The sequence below is a fragment of the Balaenoptera ricei genome, chromosome X, assembly GCF_028023285.1.
Source record: "Balaenoptera ricei isolate mBalRic1 chromosome X, mBalRic1.hap2, whole genome shotgun sequence".
Taxonomy (NCBI): Eukaryota; Metazoa; Chordata; class Mammalia; order Artiodactyla; family Balaenopteridae; genus Balaenoptera; species Balaenoptera ricei.
Genome location: NC_082660.1, coordinates 21,497,656 through 21,524,245, shown reverse-complemented (window position 1 = coordinate 21,524,245; position 26,590 = coordinate 21,497,656). Strand labels below are relative to the sequence as shown.

The 26,590-nt window shown below is 38.8% G+C and overlaps 1 protein-coding gene across 2 annotated transcripts in view; it reads right to left on the bottom strand.

The window, feature by feature from the left end:
- POLA1 (DNA polymerase alpha 1, catalytic subunit) overlaps nucleotides 1-26,590 on the bottom strand; it is a 292,537-nt gene that overhangs the window by 61,255 nt on the left and 204,692 nt on the right. For both annotated transcript variants that reach the window (XM_059910859.1, XM_059910860.1), the window contains one exon: nucleotides 2,707-2,803. In XM_059910859.1, the coding sequence (XP_059766842.1) occupies nucleotides 2,707-2,803 (97 nt within the window). The remainder of the gene's footprint in view (nucleotides 1-2,706; nucleotides 2,804-26,590) is intronic.

The window sequence follows — 26,590 nt, the reverse complement described above, 5'->3', positions numbered from 1 at the left end:
GCGAAGGAAATGTTGCTAGGTATCAACAGTAAAGGAGAGTCTATGGTAAATACTTTACGCGCCAGTTTCAGGGCACTTGTTGACAGACGATACTTAGATTCCATTCTCAATAATATAACTGTGTGTAATGACTGTCATTTTTCACAGGACTTTTGATGTTAACATCTATTGGTGTTCTGGCCTTGGTCCAAATTGAATAAATATATTTGCCCTCTGGATCCCACAGACTTTCAATTCATTTTAACAGCAAATCTCCCTTGAATGGCAAATCAGAAAGAAGAGAGCACTTCACTCCAACTTATAAAGTGAGAAGTGAATTTTACATACGTTACATTAATTTACACTTATGGGAGTTTCCTCTGTAACTGTTCACTTATGGACTGTAAGAATATTCTTGTTCTCCAATTGTCCCCTATGGATTACAACCTGTGTTCAATTCTCTCGTACTTAGAAACTATCCAAATCATGTGTTCAGAACTGTCTGGGGGGACTTTCTAAAAAGCTGAGCTTCCCAAACTCTACCGAACACCTTCTGAACTAGAATTTCTGGGTGTAGGATCCATAGACTTGCACTACTATATGCCACCAGGTGACTTGTAGGCAAGAGTGTATCAAATGTCCCTTGTTAGGAAACCTCTGCTCTTGGACCACGGGTAAGCATGACCCAGTGTTTCAGTTTATATCCCACCACTAACAAATACCCTAACACCACTTAGCATTACCAAATGATGTGAGAACGTCCAGACCAAGTAAATTTCTGCTAATGCACTCATTCCAAAAATGCAATTTAGGAATAATAAATAAGCAGAAGATCAAAGGAAGAAGTTTCACTAATTAACACTCAATAAATAAAACAAAAGGCTCTTGAAACATTCCATGAAGTTCTTTCTGTCAGACATCCATTTTGTACCCTTCTTTTGCTTTATTTTCTTTGGGCTTCTGACATGCAAAAGAACGAGTCAGTAATTCAATCCATGCCGTTTTGGCCCTGAACTCCCAGATAGTGTATTTATTAGAATCAAATGACAAAAAAAGTGTCGTGATTCTTAAACTTGTGAAACGGAACTAGAGTAAATAGTGTGAGTGTACAGATTCTATCAACACTTCTCCACTTTTGTCAAGCAAGAATCTTCCAAGTGACTACTCTGTTATCTCCTATTTTCCGGGATAGCAGCATACACTCCTTGATGTTCTCTAAAAAGCTGGGGTAAGTCTCCAGTGACTTTCCAGATCACTTCTACAAGTCTCTGAGTCACTGGACTTTTTGAAAACTGCTGATCATTCAGCCCTTCAGATAAGAATTTTGGAAATGTCTGGAAGAGGAATCTGTCCCCTAGGTATCTAAGAACATCTAGGGAACAACCTGGATTCAGAAAGAAGTAAAGGGGGATCAAGTTCTAATACCCAGAAAGAGGTAACAAACCCGACAGAAACAGACAATGTACTCATCAGTCACTACTTAATTCTCTAAATGCTTTACGCCTTTAAGGAAAGGTCCTTGGGGGTAAAAGAGAAACAGTTATTGTTGATACCGCAAATAAACATGGGCTAGCCACCAGTCATGAATGAAAGTTCAAAGACCTAGTTACTCATGGACTAAAGGAATTTTTTCTCTATATGAATTTTATTAATTCACTGAAAATATGCTGTGGAGATAGCCCAAGTTCTTGTTGAACATCTAAAGACAAGATACTAATATTTGAAACAACTCCTCCATCAGTTGTAAAGTATTTTATATCCAAGGACAGAAAAACCAAGTAAGTCAAGGCATTAAAAAAAAAAATTCTAGCCTATCTTTGTAAATGGAAGAACTGGAGTCAATTATGACTAGAACTGAAAAGAGTTTAAGACCAAATCAAGGGCATGGGGATTCTTACGTGAGGAAATCCAGAAGTATTTGTACGTTTCTATATGCCCTTGAGGTTGTCTCCAGCCTAACACCGACCAACAAAATGTCGAATTGATATGCACTGACAAACAACATAAACACTCTGTAGGTAACTAATAAGAAAAATGTATAAACTCACCTTTTTTATTTTTTACAGGTAACAGAAAAGTTGTCAATGTGATTTTCATGTAGGAGAAAAAAAACCCATGCACTTGTCATGACATTTTCAAATAGTTTAAGTTATGTAACAAAGCTTTTCTCAGGCCCATGAAGCCCCACAGTGCCTGCAAGTCTTGTGTGAGGCTTACAAGGCAGCGCCTGATCATCTGGGCTGAGGTGTCTACACGCTCTGTTAGGATGGAGTCAATAAAAGAACTCCACCCCAGCTCTCTCTCTCAAAATGAACCTAGGCTTTTAGTGAACAGCAGAGACATACTCCAGGTCTATTTTTTTCTGGTAATATCTGGTTTTTGTAGGTCCAGTGATCACGTTGCCTATTCTTACTTTATTACAGTTACTAAACTCTATAGAAAATAGCATTTTCAAAATATAGCATTTAAAGAGTTCTTTCTGTACCGTTCCTCCCCCAAAGCCCAGCTTTAATAGAGAACAACGTGAGGCAGGCTGTGGAGGCCAAAGCCGGGGATTCCTACGCCACCGCCCCTCACGCAGGGTATGCCTGTGCTCACGACGGCCCCCATGGCCTGCTTCTGAGACAGTGGTGCGATGCTGCATGAACACCCTGACACAGTAGGTCTGGCTTTTATGATGCAAATTTCCACTTTAAACTCAAAGGTAATTACAGTATTTTAACGTACCTTTCTCATGATCGGTAATAAGTTTCTCCAGTGCACACTCCGCATCAAAAATGTACCGGTAAAAGCACAGCTGGGTGTACAGGGACTTGTCAGAATACTGCAATATAACAGAAAAATAAATGAATATTGGGGAGGGGGTAGCTTTGGAGATCACTCAACGAGTGTATCCCCTAATTTCAACTTCCATATCAAGCAGCTATTTTTTAATGAAGGGGGGTGAATAAGGAGAGAATCATCCTAATGATTTGTCCCCCTCATATAGCATACATACCTTTCGTAATTCAAAATAAATCCTGCCACTTCGCTCACAGATTACTACTTGCGAAGCTACAGACTGATTACCCCTGCTGCCAAAAAACTGATTTTGTCAAATTGCAAATTCCTATGCACCCTTGACAATTTGCACTGTTAATTGGGAAAAGTGGTACTGTGCTTCCTAACTGGGACCTGTCCAGGCTAGCAGGAAGTTAAACAATTTCTGAAAACCATTTAACATGTACTGCTATCCTATGAGCTCGATTTTATGACGCCTGGCGACAGGGACTGGCCCACAGATACAACATGGTGAATGAAGCACAGACCTGGGAACATCCTGACCACTTGCTCCATGCTCACCCTTAAGTGGGCAACATATGACCTCTGAGAGATACCATGTGAAATGAAATAAACAAGGCTTTTCATCTCACCCATGTCAAAACAATGTTTAGTGACTTTGACAAGTTCTGATTCAACTAATCATAGCATCCCCGAGTTTATCTAGAGTCACTGTGTATTCTCCTAAGCCACTGTATCTCGCCCTGTGTGGGGAAAAACATCTGCAGTCAATTCAACAATCAAAGTGAGAATTATTTGGCGAATCACGTTCACATGCATTTCTATTTCTTTTAAATTGGCTGCCCTAGGAACTTATTGATACTTTCCTTCCTCCTATAGGATTAGATAGGTGGGAAACCCTTTATGCCAGAGGACAAGGAGCTAGGGCTTTGGTGTCGTCTTTGGGGATGGGGGTGTGCTACCAAGGTGAAACAACTCAACGCTCAGAACTTCTTAAATGAGAAACTCAAAAGACAAGCATGTTACCAGTTCTCACCTGCTGCCTTGGATGAATGTGAAATCTAACATCAATTGAGCACCTACTATGCACCAGTAACAAAGCACATACAAGCTAACTCTCACAGTAAGGACTCTACAGATGTTCGTTGGTTGAATGAATGAATCAGTGAATGGCCACGATAACCACGTTGTTTGTACAATCCATGCAGCAGGGTCAGGTGGCACCCACAGACTAGCATTTGACTAGGAACTAAAAGAAAACCACTATCTACAACTAGATACAGAAACGGTCTTATTTTTGAAGGGAATCTCTTTGGATAACCAAGTATTAGATCCCAGGATCCTCACTGGCTATTAATGATGAAAAACTACAGCCAACTTAACTGGGTACAGAAGTAACTGAAATTTAGTTATTAGAGCTCAATGGCTGACCTTCCTGCTCACTCCATTATAAAATCTGTTACTAAATTTAGTGTATTTCAAACTTCTTTGGCCATTACAAATGGTATCTATAAATACGAGGCTGCAGGAATAACCCACATGGAGCTATTCATCAGCCAGGTCTATTGTCTTTTTTGGTGTGCATTCCTTCCACGAGTCTCTCTTTCTTTACCTGAACCTATTTTAAAAAGTATACACCTAGAAGCCTATTTTATTTCTTATTAGCTATTCTACAATATGCATCATCATTATACTATTATACACCAGTTATTTTTAGTGAATCCTGATTACTGCTTCCTGGGGGAAAAAAAAGGAGGACGACAGCGATTAAGTTATTTGTTTAGTTTTTTAGATTCAGCAGTAATTGCTGGTACACATCTCCCTGACTGCACACATGCTGCAGGTTGAATAGAACACTGAAATTACCTCCTTCATAATAGTTTGTTTTGATAATGTATTGTGTGTCGAGATGATGAGAAACAGTTGCTGTCAATTTGATTAGCCATTATATTTTTATGTTAATTGCCATTATTGGGTCCATTCTGTTTAGTGTCACCATAGAAGCCATACAATGTTAGCATAAATAACAAATTGGAGTAAATTAGGAAGATATATTTTTGCCAATTCATTTTAATTGCCCCTCAGTCCTTCCGTTGGTTAACGCAGCTGTTGACCCATAATAAGCGCTGGGTCAATATAGCTGCTTGTCAATTCAGAAATGCAAAGTGCTGTGTTGCTGGTAATGGATATACAACAACCTTTGCCAGCCAACTGAAGTAAACGAGTGACAACCCACATGAAGGAATAAAGCGTCAGCCACGGAGTTTAGTGACCTGATATCAGTAGGCAGGCTAATTGAAAGTCACTGCTTAAATGGATAAGGAAAATAGGGGAAAAAAATTAAAAAGGAGTTATATATTTTAAAAAAATATACCAACACCTCCTGCCCTTTTGATTCCTGACATATTTTGCAATTAGTAAACTGGTTGAAAACAAAAGGCCCTATTAGATTTTCAATGTCAAATACAATTAAGTGGTTTTAAAGAACACACATGAAACGGAGAAAACTATAGTTTAAATGAACAAGAATAACACCTACTTTTGTTTTCTTGATTTTGCACCGTTAATTTGTGATCACTTAGAGGGTTTTTTTTTATCATTACCATCTTTTCTCTTTTGCCTTTGATGATAAATTTTTCTAATCAAGAAACCTGACACCCTCTAGTCTTCTCTGAGATCTTCAGCAGGTTTTTTCCCCACACTTAAATGCCCATTTTGATACAAGATTGGATGGAAAATACTTCAAGAAAATAAGATGATATTTTAACATTTCTCTCTCTCTCCAGCTTTCACTTATTGGTTTAAAATGTTCGATTTCTTGCTCTTTCCTTGAAAATTGCACTCAACACAGTGCCTAGGCTTCTTTCAGTCTTCCTTTATAGTTAGAACATCATGTACCAAAGTGGCCAACTGTGATTTAGTAAGGACAATGCTGAGCTGAAAGAGCTACCGTGTGTATTGCACTCTGCATTCAAGTTAGTTGCTCGGAGTGTTAACAGAGTAGTAAGTGTGGGCCCCATACATACACAGGGGTAGGGAAGGAATTCCGCTTTGATATACCTGGCACAGAGGGAGGTACTTAGCAAATACTGTGGAAGAAATGAAGGGAAAAGGAAAATGGTTTAATACCACTGTTTTTAATGCATTCTTTTTGAATCCCATAATCAGATGACGTTAGAAACAATGCAAACTTCATTCTCTCTCCAAGCCAAAGCAGTGCTTTCAGATGAAAAGGTAGTTTGGTTTCCATTTAATTGTAGTCCCTGGTGTCTCTCATGAGATTACTGATCTCAGGCCCTAGATCAGTGGTCCTTCACCTGGTTGCACATTGGATTCACCCGGGGAGCTTTTAAAAAACACTGACGCTCAGACCTCAGCCCTGGAACAACTAACTCAGAACGCAAGGGGGAATGCAGGGGATGGGCACTTGTAAGGGCTCCCATGTAGTTCCAGTGGGTAGTCTGAGAAGAGAACTGCTGTCCTGCATATTACCTGTACTGGAGATACTTTTAGAACCATGGACTCAGAGCCCTCCAACCTGGCTCGAGATCAAGGAATTTACGCTAATCAAAAAAGCCTGAGAAGATTTCTTGAGAATCACTGTGAGGAAGATGCTTGCTTGTTCAAGCAAGTTACTGCAAGGTTAGGATAGGATATATTTTCATTAACATAAATACAGGGCAGGGTTAAACCTAACTTGCATTTTGGATTTTTGTTCTTTTTGTTGAACTGTAATCTACACACCAAAAGTGCACAAATAATGAGTGTATAGCTTGATGCACAAAGTGAACATATCTCTGTAATCAGCACCCAGAACAAGGAACAGAACTTTACCAGCCTCCCAGAAGCCTGCCCTTGTTCTCCTCCCATTATTCCCCAACTTCCACCTAAGGAACACAACAGAATTGCCTTAAAGACACACACACACAACTTTATGTGCATAGAATCATACAGTTTGCATTCTCTTCTCTTTGGTTTCTTTTGCTCAACATTATGTTTGTAAGATTCATGCACGTTGTTGCAGGTAGTGGGAGTTTGTTTATTCTCACTGCCATAAAGTATTTCACTGAATGAATATATCATAATCTAGCCATTCTATGGATGAAGGGCATTTAAATGGTTTCCAGCTTTTTGGCTATTAAGAATGGTGCTGCTACCTGCATTCTTGTACACACCTCTGAAGTACGTATGTGTACATCTCTGTTGATTTCCATTACCTAGAAGTGGAAATGGTGGGTCACGGGGCATGCAAATGTTCAGCTTTAGTAGGACCTGCCAAACTGTTTCCAAAGTGGCTGATTTTCAACTGACTTTCTTTTGAACTACTTTGACAACACAGTCTTTTAATTTAGCTTTCTAAGATTGCTGTATGGCGATAACCAGTCTTCTCTTGCCTGGCCTCATCTGAAGGGACAGAGAAGAAGTTAGCTAAAACTATCTTGGTATCAACTTGAAAATAAATATAACTTGCCCCTGAATTAAATTCCTTGGGGTGTGAAGAGTTGGGCTCACGACCCTAGAGATTAGCCACAGCAAAATCTTAAACTCAAGTGATCTTCCTTGTACAACCTAGAACATTCAAGGCCTGCCTTCTCACATCAACTGGTATAAACTCATAAAAGTCAAATTCATTTGGTTTAAGCCTGAATAGTATCAAACCAGGAAGGAAAATAGGCTGCCCCCAAACCCAAAACGTACTCCAAAAGTATTTTTTGATCATTAAACAAACATTCTTCCTCTTTTATGAGCACAAATAAACCAGCACTGACTATAACTTTAAAATACAATGATGGTGTATTCAACCCCACTACTTTGCAAAAGATGAAGATAGAATTTACTCTAGGCATCGCAGCATAAAGCAGATTCAGAACTCTAAACCCTGCCGGCACTGACAGAGACCATGGAGTACCATGGATAGAATTTCAATTCCTCAGGCCCACTCTCAAGAGTTCTCCACATGCTCCTCAACTGCCAGCCTGGCCACAGCCCCACCCCGCTCCTTCCCACCTTCTGTTCCAGGCGGGCAGGCCGCGTGCTCCCTCCCTCCTCTGTGCCCTGGCCCAGGCAATTCTGCCCTCCCTTTCAGGCCCATCCTTTCAGCCTTGCCTAAAGACCCAACTCAGTTTCTACCTACCTCACCAGACCTCAAAGTCATTGCAGTTTCTGGGAAGCCTTCGTGCCTCCATGCTTCGGTGTGCCCACTTTGTGCCTGACAAACCTAGTCACCTCTCCTCTAGAATCCCATGGCTCACCACACCCCTCCAGCCCAGAGAACACACTCCAGTCGTCCTTACCGGTGTGACCACCCTCCCGTCTCCTAGGATGTGAACTCCTGAGGGCAGGGATTGTGTGTAGTCCCCTGTGCACTGTGGGTGCCGAGGCCAGAGCCGGGCATGCGGTTGGCCCTCAAGGAAGGTTTGTGGAAGGAAGGGATTCATGGAACCCATCTCCCACCTCTCACTGAGCCTCAACATATGACCTAATGACACAACACTAGTCCCTTGAAATGATTTCTAACATTTCCTGTGTATATCTCCCCATGGCAGACTGGCTCTGGGGTCAGACTGAATCTGGTCTGAAAGTCAGTTCTGCCACTTAAAGGACTGGGTGACCTTGGACACAATGCTTAACCTATTTACACATCGATTTCTTCGTCTATAAAATGAGGCTAATAAACCTCTCAGGAATGTTGTAAAGATAACGAACTAATATGTATATGTCAATCCCAATCTCCCAATTTATCCCTCCCCCCCCTTATCTCCTGGTAACCATAAGTTTGTTTTCTACATCCATGACTCTACTTCTGTTTTGTAAATAAGTTCATTTGTACCTGTTTTTTTAGATGCCATATATAAGCGATATCATATATTTGACTTTCTGTGTCTGACTTGCTTCACTCAGTATGATAATCTCTAGGTCCACCCATGTTGCTGCAAATGGCATTATTGCATTCTTTTTTTAGGGCTGAGTAATATTCCATCTCTCTCACACACACATACATACCACTTATACACACTACTATATGTAAAATAGATAACTAATAAGAACCTGCTGTATAGCACAGGGAACTCTACTCAATACTATGTAATGGCCTATATGCAAAAAGAATGTAAAAAAAAGTGGATATATGCATATGTATAACTGATTCACTTTGCTATACACCTGAAACTAACACAACATTATAAATCAACTATACTCCAATAGGGACTTCCCTGGTGGTACAGTGGTTAAGAATCCGCCTGCCAATGCAGGGGACACGGGTTCGATCCCTGGACCGGGAAGATCTCACATGCCACGGAGCAACTAAGCCCGTGTGCCACAACTACTGAGCCCGCGTGCCACAACTACTGAAGCCCGAGAGCCTAGAGCCTGTGCTCCACAACGAGAAGCCACCGCAGTGAGAAGCCCACACACAGCAACGAAGAGTAGCCCCTGCTCACCACACCTAGAGAAAGCCTGCACGCAGCAACGAAGACCCAACACAGCCTAAATAAATAAAAAATAAATAAATAAATAAATAAATGTTCCTTTAAAAAAGAAATAGCTTAAAAAAAAAACCTGCTATCTCTACTGTTTTAGTTAACATATGCCTTTAGAATTCCAGTACCCCTCAATTTCCATACACCTTTAAGCCTTATATAAATTACTAGTCTTGATTACAAAAAGACTGAGATACGCTTTCTTGTTTTTCCTGCCACTCAATAAAATTGGTTTTCTACCCATTTTATTTGCCATATCTATATTAACTTAGCTTTTTTTTGGCAAATAGAGAACAACAGAGGGTGAAAAAAATACTGGATTGCCAACTCCACTGTACTTCTTTGCAAAGGAAATTATTTCCTTAGGCTACAGAAATAACTTATTTGGATTACTTCAATTAGTTCTAATACAAAACATTGCCACCACTTCATTAATCAGCCGCTTGTGAGGGTTACTTTTCCAAGAAGTCTTTTTGGTAATTTGATTAGGAAGAATGGTAGTGCACATTATCATCTGATTCAGTATGTCCATCAAGTAGACAATTTACAGTGAGTTCTTGATAACGATGGGCTTATTTAAAAAACACACACACACAGCAATTTCTTCATTTTAGAATCCTAGCCCTATTTTTTTTTTTTTGGTAAAGATGAAGTTATTTTTCAATGTCTTCAGCAGCACACGGTGCTGAATAAGCATCAGGAACTATTTCAGTGCTTTAAGAGGCATTTCACTCTTTGCCTCTCCCCACAGACAACATCCCCCCAACGAATGATGCAGTAATTAAAACCTAATTATTATCTTCATTTTAAACAAAACCTAAAGTGAATACCAATTAATAACAACATACTAATGAGCATCTGCTGTGATGAAATTGAATATGAATGTGCTGCAAATTTCGGGTAATTTATTTTTTTTAGGGAAGTGCCACTGGTCGCATTCTGCTGTTAGAAGATTATATAGAATGTACACCATTTTCTATCAAGTCATTCTGCACATGGCAATTTCCATCTTAGGAGACAGGGCTGGCTTTAACGCTGCAGATGTTGAAATACCCAAATACTGGCCATGAGGTCCTCACTGGGACTGGGGACAATTCTAGGATTCTACCTTGAATTTACTGCCCTTCCTTCAGAAGTTTTCCTTTTTTAAATGTCATATTTTCTAGGTTAACCCCATGCCAAAAACCAAACAAAAACCCCAAAAGATTTCAATTTGCCCCCATCCTACATATAATCATGTATTAACATCAGAATGAGAAATGTAAATACAAATTTCTAACCAGAAGAAATAATATAAAAATAAAGGTTTGTAAGTCACCTTGGATTCCACTGGAACCATAAGATGGCCTAGAAACATTTATGCAAGTAGGAGAAACCCTTGATATCTGGAAGTACTGAAGTAGTCAACTATGTTCAGATTCATTGAAGTCATTAACATCACCATACCACGAAGCAGAACGTGGAGACAGAATGAGGTTCTCTAGATTACAGCTTCAATCTCCATATCTATAGTATGGACAAGTAGCACTAGATCAGTGTTTTTCAAGTATGTTCCGTCCACATGCCTCAGAGGCTTCTCCAAATGTTTCATTCTGATTTCACTGATTATATATTCATTGTAAAAAATTCAAAACAGGCATATTCACATGTACTACCTCCCAAATTTTAAGACATGTAAGATCCCAACATATTAACTGGTGTTCTCACTGACAAATGAAAAAAAAAACAGTTATAAAGTTAAAAGACACCTATATTGATACAAATCTTATTTATCTTTTTTATAGTCGGGGATTCTGCATGAAATCTTATTTGGAAAAAAATGGTTTCCTAGATTAGACCAGTTTCTAGGGTTTCTTTCTAGATCTAAACTAGACTGAAAACTACTTTGACTTTGTTTCCCTGGCACATTCGCCTAATATATCTAATCTGGCTAAAATAAAACTCCTCTACCACTTCCCAACCCACCGCCCCCCCCCCCACAAAAACAGGCAAAATCGACATCTAGAATGTTTGGTCAGCTTTCTAATACCTTAATAACTGGCCCCTAAGGGTCTATGATGAGCAATATCAACAGTCACTAAAATAAATGCACACGGCTACTGTAAATAAATTGATGCAACATTTAGGATGAAATCTTAACCTTGTAATTTGACCTGGATGTTAAGGCGAACTCTGGCTTAGGTGACGTCTCAGAACACGTTCTACCTCAGATGGAGAACTAGGACAAGGCTGTTATGGCCGACCCAAGGCAAGCCAAAGTCAGCCTCCCTTCACACCACTAGTCACTGTGCTCTGCTGTCCATTCATTGAACAAATTGAGCATCTACTGCATGCCAGGCACTGTTCTAGCTGCTAAAGCTATACCAGAGAATGAGAGAAACAGGATAAGATTGCAGGAGCATATAGCCCGGTGTGGGTGTGTCTTTTCCAACACTGCATTGCAGTCAAATGTGGATATTTCCATTTATCTACTCCCTTCTCATGGAAGCCACTCTCCCTAACTTTTTATAAATTTTTTTTTTAAGTTTTTCATTTTTGGCTGCGTTGGGTCTTCATTGCTGCGCTCATGCTTTCTCTAGTTGCGGTGAGCGGGGGCTACTCTTTGTTGCAGTGTGCGGGCTTCTCACTGCGGTGGCTTCTCTTGTGGAGCACGGGCTCTAGGCACACGGGCTCAGTAGTTGTGGCTCACGGGCTTAGATGCTCCGCGGCATGTGGGATCTTCCCGGACCAGGGCTCAAACCCGTGTCCCCTGCACTGGCAGGCGGATTCTTAACCACTGCACCACCAGGGAAGCCCTCTCCCTAACTTTTTAATGGCATGTTTACCTTCCATTTCCTAACAGAATTATTTGCGTGTTTTAATTTCTATGCTACACTGAGAGGTCTCAGATGATCATATTCAATTTTAAATTCATGTCCCTTGCACTTGTATGTTAGGCTTTTCAAAGCATTTGATCTTCACAACAGCTCTGTCACATAGGAGGGAAACTAGAATTATCTTCCCTATTTGACAGAGCTCATCAAGGTGAAGTCACCTGTTCATGATCCCAGATCTGGTCAGTGAAGGGGGCAGTAATGGCCAGTTTGAAAACCTCCTAGAAAAACTGATGGAGTCAAAATTAGAATGATGGTTCGTGGCTAGAATCAAGGTTTTTTATTGCCAAATGGCATCTTATATCTTGGCCTGAATGCTGGTGTAGGATTAATTGAGGTACAATTTTAAAGTACATACATGCATGCTATTTAAAGTGGACAGAGATTTCCTGAATGCTATCGATGTGTTAAATCACACTACGCTAAAGGAGAGGCTTGATGAAATTTAGCATGACGTATTAATATCCATTTGACACTTTCTAGTTTTCAGCTCCATCTCCCCTGCATTATGCTTTCTCCTATTTGATCTTCAATAAATGAACTAGCTACTCTGATTATCCTCATTTTACAGATAAGGAAGCTGAGACTCAAAGAGGTTATGGGACTTGCCCTAGGTCATGCAGCTAGTAAGGGGCAGAACCAAGACTTGATCCCAGGTTTTCAGTGTCCAAGCCCCTTGATCTTTGTAATATGCCACTTTTCATTCATGCACTTTCAACAATGTCATTCTGCGTGTTAATCGGTTCTTTTGTGGATAGTTTTCAACCTGAAATACTTGCTTAGTGCACCAGAGAAGCAGTCTATTATAGGCACCTGGTACCTTGCTCACGCAGTTAGGCTATGGCAATGCCATGACTAGGGCACAGCCCACCGTGAGTCGAAGTGGCTGGAGCACAGGGCCAAAGTCAAGGGCATTGGCCTGGGGGCTAGAGGTGGAGGCTGCAAGGAGAAACTGGCCAAGCCAAATAAAAAGCTTTCCAATGTGTATCATGGTTGCACTGGGGACACAATGTCTGTTTCTAACAATTTAATTGTCTAACAATTTAATTTTCTAATTTTTGCTCACCTTCATTCTGAGAAGCACCTTTCAGAAACTGCGTCTCTGATCGGAAAGATGTCAAAATCTGAGTTCTTAAAAGTAAAGTTTATGTTCCACACAGATCTCTGTGCATACACTTGAGAAAAATTTCATCTGGACACAGAAATTCCTATTAGAACGTAAAGAGCCTTTCCTTTCCTCTGTCTAACAAATGGAAAAACTAAGGCTCAGAGAGATCAAGTAACCTCTCTTCCCATTTATAAATGGGGGGGGGGGGAGAAACTCCACCTCAATGCACTGTTATGAGGATTAAATGAGATAATATGTGTGAAACACTTAGTATAGTACCTGACATACGAGTGGTAAGTAATTGGAAGTGAGTCTTGTAACTTTTTATTAGCTATGAATACTTGCCTTTGGGAAGTTTCCTGAAATAAACCAAATAGGCACCTGCAAGAACTTGATCTTTTTTTTTTCTTTTTTAATTTTGGTGAACTTCATTCAAGAGCCAAGGCCAAACAATATACTCTTATAATTCTGAGTAAAAGTCTTTGATTATGTAAGCAAATTAAAAAAAAAAAAACAACGATGGAGTGGTAAGATTTCAGTACCAATCACTATAAACAAAGACTTGACTTGATTTCTACCTCTCCAATAGGCTGAAAGAGGACAAAATATTTCCTCACTTTTAATCTCTTCGTAGCTAATATAGCAGTTCTGTTTAAGGTACTGTAACCTCCTTAAGGATAGAGATCCTATCATAAATATCTCAGGACTCCCAAGATCCTGGCATAGGGAGGATGAAGACGCCAACAACATAAGCTCTTTAGAAGAAAGGTGCTAAGTAAAGCCAAGGTATTTTAAACTGTTAAATGTGAAAATATGAAATGAGGCAAGTACAGTGTGGTTGTTAAGAGCACAGACTCTAGAACCAGTCTGAATTCAAATCCTGGCTCTACCACTTAGTAGATACGTGATCTTGGGCAAGGCATCTAACCACATTCTCCATTTCCTCATCTGTAAAAGAAGGATGACAACAGTGCCTCATAGGATTATGGTGCAGATTAAGAGTTTAAATAGAGAAAATGCCTACAACAGTGCCCGAAACAGTAGGTAGCATGTTTGCTTTAAAACTTTTTTTGGTTAAATGTGGCTACAAAAAACACTTAATGTATCTTGATACTCTGTTTTGTTCTACTGTCTCTGTATGTCAGCCTATAATGAGGTTATACACCTTATAAGCTATTAGAAGACAGAAATTGTAGCTATGAATGTAGTTTTAAAATGATTGACAGCGTCACAGAATACCACAGGCTCACATATATAATGATGCTGAGGAATATTCAAGAAATGGTGGGGTGTTTTTTGTTTTGTTTGTTGTTAGGGGAGGTCAGTTACTACTTTAACAGAAAGTGAAGAGGTAGATTTTGGAGAGGGCTTGGCTGACTCCTTTCCATCTTGCTTTTTGGCATAAGGTCTTATATTAATGATAAAGGGTAAATACACCAAACAGTGGATAACTGTGTGGCTTCTGCAGTCAGACAGGCTCTCCTTCAAATCCTGGCTCTGACATTTATCGTAGGCAGAGTCCTAGGATGAGTCAACCTCTCCAAGCCTCAGTTTCCTCATCTGTAAAACACCCATGCAAGTTTTGGGAGGATTAAATCGGATAATGCATATAAAGTATCTGGCACAAGTGTACTGTCTGGCACATGGTAAGCACTCAGTTCACCTTAGCTATCATTTAAGCGTTATACTCGGTAATACTCTTGCCTTGATTCTAAGACACCTATCATCGCATTTGAATGTTTCTGAAACAAAGATTTTTCTTATAACTGCTGTCTTTGCTAACAATTTTCTTCTCCCCTGAAAGGCTGTTACTAAATCAGTGGTGTGTCTTATAATTGATGTTATAAACGGATTTAACATTTATGCCTCCCTTGTTCTCCTAGTTCATTAGTTAAGACTCAGTTCTTGATACTATTCAGTTCTACTGGTCAGACTACGTTAGGTTGTTATACTGTTCTAGTCAGCTCAGTCAATGAAATAAATCCATATAACTTATACCTAACATGGCCACTAGGCTTTAAGGCCACAGACTCCCCATCCTAAGCAGCCACCATCAAAATACAAGATAAGAATTAAATTCTCTTACTGATAATTTACTGGAGTCCAATGGTTTGGATGTCCTACAGGAAATTTCAGGTAGCTATTAACATAATTTAGTTACTGAAACTCATTACACATCCAAACGACTCATGGTAGATAGATGTCTTATGATTTTCCTCCATGTTTTGTACGAGAAGTTATTCAGTAACAAGTCACTGTAGTTATACTTTTCCAATGTCAGTAAATTAATTTTCACAACGAAAAAAAAGTAACAAAAGGAAGGGTATTAATGTACATGCACATGTAATTCACTAATTCCTCATCTGAATTCTTCCAACTTGCCAGAATTATATTAGCACTGCAAAAACAGAGCCAACAAAAACTAGTTTGGCTGCTCTTTGCCCTTTCTTTCTATAGTGCATTAGAAATTACAGTATTAGACACTTGTTTAATTAGAAACTAGCCTTGCTTGTATTCAAGACCCAGTCTTTCCTACTGAAAGCTTACCTAGGCCACCTTCTACTTACAATAGGAAACCAAACCATTCTATACAGAGGTGTTAAAACAAGCAAAACACAAACTGGCTAATGGACTTTCCTTGGAATAAAATGCACAGGCATGAACGTGTTCTCTCCTGACTACTTTCACCTAAAAAGGAAGGAAACAGTAATTTCCTGTAACTTTTTTTAACAAAGATTTGAGACCTAGGAAATTATATGTGGAAAAATCAGAAAAACAGAAACAAAAATCCTGCCCAGGCTCTATACATCTAGGTCTCAAAGCATGGGATGCCCTTTGATAATATATCCCACTAACGCTCTCTCTCCCCTTTTAAAAACTGTCCTCAGGTACCTGGGATAGGCTTCATCCCAGCCGCAACAGATTTAGGTCCTATTCCACTGTTTTTCGGTCTTATCTCCCATGCTCTATCGTACTCTATCTGGCGTTTGCACAGAAAGTTCAAGGATCAACAATGAACCATTCCTTAGTTCCTAAGCCTACATTATACCTGCATCTTATTGGATTCCTTGGCAGGTTGCATCGACATGAAAAAGTGTCTCGTTTCTTCTGCATTCCTCCTGGCTCCACTTGTTCTGTAATCCTCAATGACTGTAACCGAAGTGTCTCAATTTGAGCTCCAGCAGGTCTGTTTCTCTCAAATCGTTTGTCACCGCTCACCTATCTCACTTGAGTCACCACCACCTTGGATATACACACTGTGGTGCTCAATTATTTGGATGCAGTTAGTCCGCTTCCTTGTTCTTCCTCTTTCCTGCCTTGGGCCACTTCACTTCTCAGCCGTTTTTCAACCAGCAAAGTGAGAAAAAGTAACACACCTTCCTGAAATATGGTACTGGCATATAGCAGGTATTCAATAAACACTGTTCCAATATTGAGTAAGTAAAGCATGAAATCAGGCAAATGTTTTTTTTTTTTAGCAATAATCTAAATAAAGGCTCAGAGGGACAAGTGGAGATGACTGGTTAAAAATTCAAGTTCTCGTTATTTGTGACTTTCATCTTTCCAGATGAGTGGTTTTCAAACATTTTCTCAGTAATAGAACCTATTGTTATAGATGAACTTTAATAGAGGAACCTCATAAATAAAACAGGTAATAGTGGAAATACTCCAGGGGTACCTTTGGATAAGGTCAGGGGCCTCACCCATAGAACACAACTTCAAACTCTTCTTAATTCTAACAAAATCCCACGAGGTATATGCAGAATGTAGGAGCTAGAGCCCTATGTTCTCCAAATAGGCCCATTAGTTTTGTGAAGAAATGAAAAGGGCAAATTGGTACATCAATCAGCTGAAGATGAGGATGTTAATTTGCTAAGCCTAATATGGAACGGTGTAAATCACAGCCATTATAAAATAAAAGGAAAGAAAACATCTTTATTGGAATATTGTTCCCCTTTAGAGCTGGCATAAGTGGGCAGAAGCCTGGAGGCAGCTTGAGCATTCAGTCATACACAGGCCTGTGGGAGGTCCCACCCACCAATATTACTCCACCCTAATCTATTTCACCTCACTCAGACACACTGTTTAACAGTTGTGAATGTAAAATAACCTTAACCAGTAATTTCAAACCAGGAGAACAAAAGGAACATGATTGAAACTAATTTACATTTTCAATTATCATTACAAAATTTAGAATTTGTGCTCTTATTTTTGTGGTCTGTTTGTTTTTAAATGATCACCTTTAACTGACAGGAAGGGGTATGTGTGAAAGGGGTTCCAGAATGCTGGCTAGATAAAAACAAACCAGGACTGAGATTCTCTTTTCTCCATGATGGCTGTGTTCCCCCCTCAATAAATAAGACAGAAGAATGGTAACTATAAGCAAATACATGTCTATACTGCATAAAAGAATGCAGAGCTTCCTGAACTCTACCATTGTTTTTAAAAACAAAAATCACCCTGCTCTAAAATCCCGAATTTCCCATTCAAAACTCTGTCATGTTTTCAAGGCTTTACTTTCTTATTTAAATGGTTAGAACCTGCATGAGTGGCCTGACACTCTGATGCCCAAACCTATCCCATCTATTTCTTAAAATCTGGGCTTAGTAAAGACCTCCCTTTGTTTTTACTTTAGCAATGAGAATATTAATGTTTTGTTCCTTAAAAGAGATTTTTGTCATAGTTGAATATTTTCTCCTTGAGTAGATTTCTTGACAAAAAGCTTAGCAGGGGCTCCCAATCACACATCTATTTAGGTGGGCTGTGTTTTCAAGGTGGCAGCTTTGGAACTTACCTCATGTAACCTCAATGCCGGACATTTAATTCATCTAATTTCTTTGCGTAAAAGGCGGTCTTTTTGCTCTATGTCTCCACATATACCCTTGTATCTGAAAAGATTTATCCTTGAAGCACAGTTATATCTTTTTATCACCAGGCCACAGAAATTTGATTTTCTTTAATTTTTAAAAAATTAATTAATTAAAAAAATTTTTGGCTGCGTTGGGCCTCCACTGCTGCACGCGGGCTTTCTCTAGTTGTGGTGAGCGGGGACTACTCTTCCTTGCGGTGCGCAGGCTTCTCATTGCGGTGGATTCTCCTGTTGCAGAGCACGGGCTCTAGGCATGTGGGCTTCAGTAGTTGTGGCACATGGGCTCAGTAGTTATGGCTCGTAGGCTCTAGAGTGCAGGCTCAGTAGTTGTGGCACACGGGCTTAGCTGCTCCGCAGCATGTGGGATCTTCCCAGACCAGGGCTCAAACCCATATCCCCTGCACTGGCAGGCGGATTCTTAACCACTGCGCCACCAGGGAAGTCCCCTGATTTTCTTTAACTTTACCTTTAAAAATTTCACAGTAAGATTGATTTGGGAGAGGGGTACAGTTCTATGACTTTTAGCACATGTAACACACATGACAATCAGGATACACAACAGTTCCATCACCCCCCAAACTCCCCTTTGCTGTCCCTTTGTATTCAGACCATTCTCTAATCCATGACAACCACTGATCATTCTAGTTCTGAAATTTCAAGAATGCCATATAAATGGAATTAAACAGTATGTAGTCTTTTGAGTCTGGCTTTTTTTCACTCAGCATAATGCCTTTGAGAGCCATCCAAGTTGTTGGGTGTATCAGTAGTCTGTTCCTTTTTATTGTTGAGTAATACTCCATGGTATGAAAGCACCACAGTTTATTCATTCACCCATTGAAGTGTGTTTGAGTTGTTTCCAGTTTTGGGCTATTATGAATTCAGTTACTTAGCAACATTTCTGTACACGTTTTTATATGGGTATAAATTCTCATTTCTCTAGGGTAAATACCCAAGAGGATTGCTAGGTCATATGGAAAGTGTATATTGATCTTTATGAGAAATTGTCAAACTGTATTCCAGACTGGAGGCACCATTTTACATTCCCACCAGCAAAACAAGTACGAAAGTTCCTGTTGTTCCACATCCTCACAAGCACTTGGTATTGTCAGTATTTTGTATTTTAACCATTGCAATAAGTATGGAGTGGTATCTTGTCAGGGTTTCAATTTGCATTTCCCTGATGCTAATAATGAAACAACTTTTCACATTCTTATTTGTCATCTTTATGTCCTCTTTGGTAAAGAATCTGTTCAAGTCTTTTGTTTATTTTTAAATTGGATTGGTTGTCTTTTTTTTTTTTACTGAGTGTTTTGAGAGTTCTTTACATATACTGGATACAGGTCCTTCGTTGGATAGGTGATTTGTAAACATTTCCTCCTAGTTTGTGGCTTGTCATTTCTTTCCCTTAGCAGTGTCTTTTCCAAAGCAAAGGTTTTTATCTTGCCAAGATTTTTCCTTTTTTTAATGAATCATGATTTTGATCTCATGTCTAAGAACTCTTCACCTAGCCCTAGGTCATGAAGAGTTTCTCTTACGTATTACTTCTTAAAGCTTTATAGTTTTATTGATACATTTAGACCTATGATATATTTTTTAAATTTCTGTATAAGGTAAGAGCTTTAGCTCAAAGTTTATTTTTTCTGCATATGGATGCCCAACTTTTCCAACATTACATGTTGAAAGGGCTATTCATTCTTCATTAAATTGCTTTTGCATCACTGTCAAAAATCAAATAGCCACACTTGTTTGAGTCTATTATTTCTATTCTCTTCCATGGGTCTAGGTTTCTATCTTTTTGCCAATTACACACTGTTCATTACTATAGCTTTATTTTAAGTCTTACAATTGATTATTAATTCCTCCAACTTTATTTTTTTTCAATTATGAATTTACTTAACAGATATAGGACTATTGAGGTTATCTATTTCATCTTGGATGAATTTTTATAGTTTTTGATTTTTGAGGAATTGGTCCGCTATCCTTAAATTGTCAAATATGTTTAGTATTCCCTTATTATGCTTTTAAAGTCTGTGGAGGTCTAGCATTCTGGATATTACTAATTTGTACCTTTTCTCTTTTTATCTCTGTCAGCGTTGCTGGAGGTTTATCAATTTTATTGATCTTTTCAAATATTCAGATTTTGGTTTCACTGAGTTTTTCTATACTTTCAATTTAATTGATTTATCTTCACTATTTCCTTCCTTCTGTTTGCTTTGGGTTTATTGTGCCCTGCTTTTCAAAAAAATTTTCTTAAAGTGGAAACTCAGATTACTGATTTGAGACCTTTCTTTTTTTTGTAATACAAACATTTAATGCTATCAATTTCCCTCTAAGCACTGCTTTAGGTGCATCATCCTACTGTGTTCATTTTTTTACTTTCTCCCTTTGATCCTCACCTGATTCTGACAGCATGATTATTTAATAGTTAACTGTCAAATTAACTGACTTATATTACCAACTGGGTCAATATACAATCCCTTGGCACTTGCTACTTGAGTATTTTACAGATTTTGTATGTGTCCATGATGCATAAATAATGGTATAAGCATTCAAATATCGGTAATTGGCCTACTTTGTATTATGGTAGGCATCACAGTATATATTGTCTCAATCACTGCTTGATATGTTGTATTTTCATTTTCACTCAGTTCAAAATATTTTCTAATTTTCCTTAAGACCTCCTTTTTGACCCATGTGTTATTTAGAAGTGTGTTGTTTAATTTCCAAGAACTTGCAGATTTTCCGGTTATCTTTCTCTTACTGACTTCTAATTAATTTAATTCCATTATGGTTAGAGCATATACTTGGTATGATTTCAATTCTTTTAAGTTCATTAAAGTTCTTTTTATGACCCAGAATATAGTCTATCTTGTTGAATGTTCCATGTGCACTTGAAAAGAATGTGGATCGTGCTATTGTTGGGTGGGGTATACTATACATATCAATTAGATCCCATTGGTTGACAGTTCTTCTATATCCTTGCTGATTTTTTTTGATGTTATTAAGGATTTATTATTTTTAGTGTTATTTTTACTTTATATTATCTTTAATTTTTATGTTACTTTTTAGGTATGATCAAGATTTGTAATAGTAGAATATTAGAAACAATGAAAAGCCTATAGAAGATGGTTAATTAATATGATATAATTTAAAATGATATTTAAAGAGTCTATAGGGCATACCTGAACTGTGACAAAGACTCTCAAAGTCTCTGTTTGAATTAGGAATACAACAGAGTCAAAAGATACATAAAGGGAGAAAGAAATTCCAAACTTCTTCTGGCTTGAGAAACCTCTCAAGTATTTCAGAAAGCAGAGATACCAGTTAAAATAATTATCAAAAGAGGGATAAATTTTTACTTGCTGATTTTTTATCCAATATTTCTATCAGTTACTGAGAGAGGTGTGATAAAAATTGCCAAGTATAATTATGAACTGTCTATTTCTCCTTTCAGTTCTGCCGGTTTTTGCTTCAGGTATTTTGAAGCACTGTTGTTAGGTGCACACAGATTTGGGGTTGTTATCTCTTCTTAGTGAATTAGCTCTTTTTTCATTATGTAAAATCCCTCTTTATCCCTAGCAATTTTCTTTGCTCTGAAGTCTAATTTTCTGCTATTAATATAGCAACTCTAACTTTCTTTTGATTAGTGTTTACATGGTATACGTTTTGCCATTTTCTACTTTTAACCGACCTATATCATTATATTTGAACTGAGTTTCTTGAAGACATTTTATAGTTGCATCATTTAAAAAAATACATTCTAATAATTTCTTTTAATTGGTGTATACACATTTAGACTATTTGCATTTAATGTAGTTATTGATATGTTTGGATTTGGGTCTACCATCTTATTATTTGTTTTCTGTTTGTTCTCTGTTTTTCCTTCCTCTTTCCCATTTCCTGCCCTCTTTTGGGTTATTCAAACGTTTTTAAATTATTTAATTAAATTAACTGTGGTTTTGACAACATCTCTTTGTAAAGTTCATCATTAAAGATGACAACGTAAGTACTTAATTTAGAATCAAAATTTTACCACTTTATGTAGAACATAAAAACCCACATAGGTCCCTTTTCCCTCCTCCATGTTGTAGTTTTCTCACATATTAGACCTACATACACTGAAAACCCTAGCAGGCAATGCTGCAATTTTTGCTTTCACCTATCAAATATATTTCAAATAACTCAAGAAGAGAAAAACAGTCTATTATGTATACCATTACTTTTTCTCTTCCTTCATTCTTGATGTTCCAAGTTTCCTTCCAGTATCATTTCCCTTTTCTCTGAATAACTTCCTTTATCAATTCTTTCAGAGCAGGTCTGCTGGCAATGAATTCTGTTAGTTTTCCCTCATCTGAAAATGTCTTTCTTTACCTTTACTCCTAAAGATTTTTTTGGGGCTAGATTAAAAAATCTGAGTCAGGGGGCTTCCCTGGTGGCGCAGTGGTTGAGAGTCTGCCTGCCAGTGCAGGGGACACGGGTTCGAGCCCTGGTCTGGGACGATACCACATGCCGCGGAACAACTGGGCCCGTGAGCCACAATTACTGAGCCTGCGCGTCTGGAGCCTGTGCTCCACAACAAGAGAGGCCGCGATAGTGAGAGGCCCGTGCACCGCGATGAAGAGTGGTCCCTGCTTGCCACAACTAGAGAAAGCCCTCGCACAGAAACGAAGACCCAACACAGCCATAAATAAAATAAATAAATAAATAAATATTTTAGGAAAAAAAAAATCTGAGTTGATAATTCTTTTCTTTTAGCACTTTAAAAACACTGTTCCACTTCCTCTGGCCTCCATGGTTTCTGATAAGAAACAGTCATCATTTGAATAATTTTCCCTTATAACACATCATTTTTCTCTGGCTGTTTTTAAGATTTCTGACCTTTTTTTTTTCTCCCCCCAACAGTTTGATTATGATGTGTTCAGGAGTGAATTTCTTTGGGTTTATCCTGTTTGGGATTCACTGAGCTTTGTGAATCTGTAAGTTTGTCTTTTGCCAAACTTGGGAAATTTTCACATTATTTCTTCAAATATTTTTTTCAGCCTGGTGCTCCTCCTCTTTTTTTTGGACTCCAATGATATGAATGTTAGACTTTCTATTATTGTCCCACAGGTCCCTGAGGCTCTGTTCTGCTCAACCCCTCTGTCTCTTTCTCTCTCTCCTTCATATTGGATAATTTCTACTGATCTATCTTCAAGTTCACTGGCTCTGTCCTGTGTCATCTCCATTCTGCTACTGAGCACACTCAGTGAGTTTTTAAACTTTGGTTACCATATTTTTTGGTTCTAATGTATTTATTTGGCTCTTCTTTACATTTCCTATTTCTTTTGTCATATAACTGTAACATCAGTGTCACTTCAATGTTGACTTTTGGTTTTTTTTTTTCCTTCCCATTCAAGTTGGGCTTTTCCTGGTTCTTCTTATACCAGGTAATTTTGCATTGTATCCTGGACATTTTGAATAGTATGAGTCTATGGGTCTTACTTAAATCATATGGACAATGTTGATGTTTTTGTTTTAGCAGGCAACTGACTTCATTAGGTTTGGGTTGTGAGTTCCAACCCACTTTCTGTGGACTGTGGCCCTGATCTCAGTTCAGCTTTCAAAACTGTTGCAGCATTTTTTATATCTGTCCCATGTGTACACCACCCAGAAGTCAATCTGGGTTTTGGGTCATGGTCTTTTATTTCAGTTCTCAAAGTTTTTGGTATGCTGATTAGGCTCAGATCCTTTCCTTTCAGATTGGGGGATGAGCTCCAAAGCCCACAAACAACTTTATGGGGTCACTTTCCCTGAGGTTGTGTCCGTCTATGATCTCTATGGTACGTTCTAGTTCCCAGCAGCTAGCCAGAAAGCTTTACCGCCTTCCTTCCTTCCTTAAGGGGGGGGGGGAGGGGGAGTAACTGAGTGTTTTGGCTCTTGGTGACTCCCACTGCAGCTTCTGTTGCCACCATAAGATCACTTGGTGGCTGGAGCATGAGAATGAAACAAAGAAAAAGAAAAAACCTGGGGGATTTCCACATTCTCTCTGGGTGTTAGGAGTTCCTTACTTGTCTAATCCATGTTCGTAACTTTGCTTAAGATCTGGATCAAAATTCTTACCTTGTAAGAAGCTTTACTTTACTAACTCTACCCTCTTTAGCACTGATGCATTAATTCTATAATATATTGTTACTTTTTCTTTTCTTTTCTTTTTCTTTTTTTGGCTGCACCTCACAGCATGTGGGATCTTAGTTTCCCTGGCCAGGGATTGAACCTGCGCCCCCTGCAGTGGAAGCAGGGAGTCTTAACCACTGGATCACCAGCGAAGTCCCTATTGTTACTTTTTAAGAACTTTTGTTTTGCTTCAAATGTCTGTGCTTGGTTCCTTATATTGAAGCTATGTAAGGGCAGAACCCATGGCTTCAAAACCTTTTTACTTGCCACACCCCAGACAAGCAGCCTGGAGAGAGACAATATTCAATAATTACCTGGTTCACAGATGTTCCAAATCAGTCTTTGTAAAAATAAGAAAAATTTTGCACATTATGAGGATGAGGACAGAACAATAAAGTAGGGGGAAAATAAGGTGCTAGTTAATAATAAAGATAAAACAAGGTACAGTTGGTTCCACTACAATGCTTATTTTGAAAATGAGAATTTATTCCAATGCCACTGACATACCAGGGAACAACGTGAACATAATGTGAATTATGTTCACATAATTCACATTATGCAGGATTTTATCTATAAGAAACACTAGGTGAATGCAGAAAACTGCACCCAGATGAAACAAGCCACAGAGGAATATATGTAACACACATGTACATACACCCCTCAACCCCTGCCCAGCTACCTCGGTTCACTGAGTGTGTTATGAGCTACACTCATCCACATCTGGTGTTTGTTATAATTTTCCTTCCAATTTCAGACAACCTTCCTTCCAGCACTTCACCATGACTCACAAGCTGCAACTCTTCTGATGTTCACTTTCACAACCAAACTTCAGGTCTTTTTCACGGTAAAATGCTGTATTTGTTGTAGTATTTATGTATTTCTTAGCTATTTAAGATATATAATATTACACCACTGTTTTCATTAGGTTCCTATATTCTTGTTTGTGTCACTGATGAAGTTTTTGTGTGCTGTGCTCCTAACCCCTGTGTTTTTCCCATAAACCATTTGGTCGTTATTGTGTGATTTTACATAACTTGATGATTTTTTGAAACACATGTATGGCGTTATAGGAGAGCTGAGTGCAAATGGAGAGGAGGGGAAGGAAGACTGGTGGAAGGACAAGGTGTAAGAATAAAAACAAAGAACAGGATATGGAGCACAATCCCAATGTTTTCTTAATTTCAAGATTTGCCCAAGAAGATTTTCTTTGATCTATGATGATCCAAAAAGAAGAGCATAGTCTGACACCACTAAACTGGGGTCTGGCAGCTAACCAAACCAAAGATTAGTCTGCTCTAAAGATTTAACTTCAATCTACTGCTTCAGAGTAGAAGCGACACAGCTTCCTAAAGCTGGTTTCCCTAACAGAGCATCACCTAAATAAGACTCTCTAGGGAAAGAGTAGGAGAAGGTGCAGAAGAGACCCCACAAGAATGTCTTCTGCCTCCTCATCTCCAGCTATTCATATCCTAACGATCCTTCCACTCCTAGCTTACATCTCACCTTTTCTATACAATCATCTCAGCTTTGCCTTCTCTAACCACTTATGTACATGTTTAGACTAAAATTAGTATAGCAGTTGTTAATTACTTCCTGCCACCCCTTCAGCACACCTGCATACAGATGAACACACACCCATCTGAAACAATGGCTTGTTCCAGCTGTGATTCTCATGACTTTCAGGGATCTCTCCATAGGGGTAGGAGTGTGTGTCTGTGTGTGTGGTGTGTCTCTGGTCCAGTAATTTTGTTTCATCAGCTAGACTGTGAGCTTAAAGTGGAACACAAGTCATTTTCCCCTCAAAAGCCTGTTAAGAGCAAGGATAGTGCTATGCTGTGTGTGTGTGTGTGTGTGTGTGTGTGTGTGTGTGAGTCCAGAAGATCTTTTGTGTTTTTTGTATGGCAAAAGAGTCGGCCATTAAGTCTGTGTTTAGGAAGAACCAGTGATTTGGGTAAAGAATCTATGCATTTATTTACCTTGAAAATTATTTATTTTTAGGTGAGTAATTAAATGCATTAGAATTCAATTCAGAACCAACGGACTATAGGAAGGAAACCCTCTGCCTTTCACTCTATATAATAACATGGGGAAACAAAGATCTGACTAACAAATCCTACCAGTTCTGGCTTAAAAATGCATCTAGAATCTAACCACTTCTCACAAGCTGCCCTGCTATCCTGTTGGTCAAGCTGCCAGCATCTTTTGCCTGGATCACAGCAGTCAAAGTAGTTCACTTCAAGTCAGATCATAGCACTCCTCTGCTCAGAACTCCTCAATAGCTCCCCATCTCCCCCAGAATCGAAGTCAAAGTCCTCACAATGGTCTGTATGGCCCCTCAGAGTCGGTC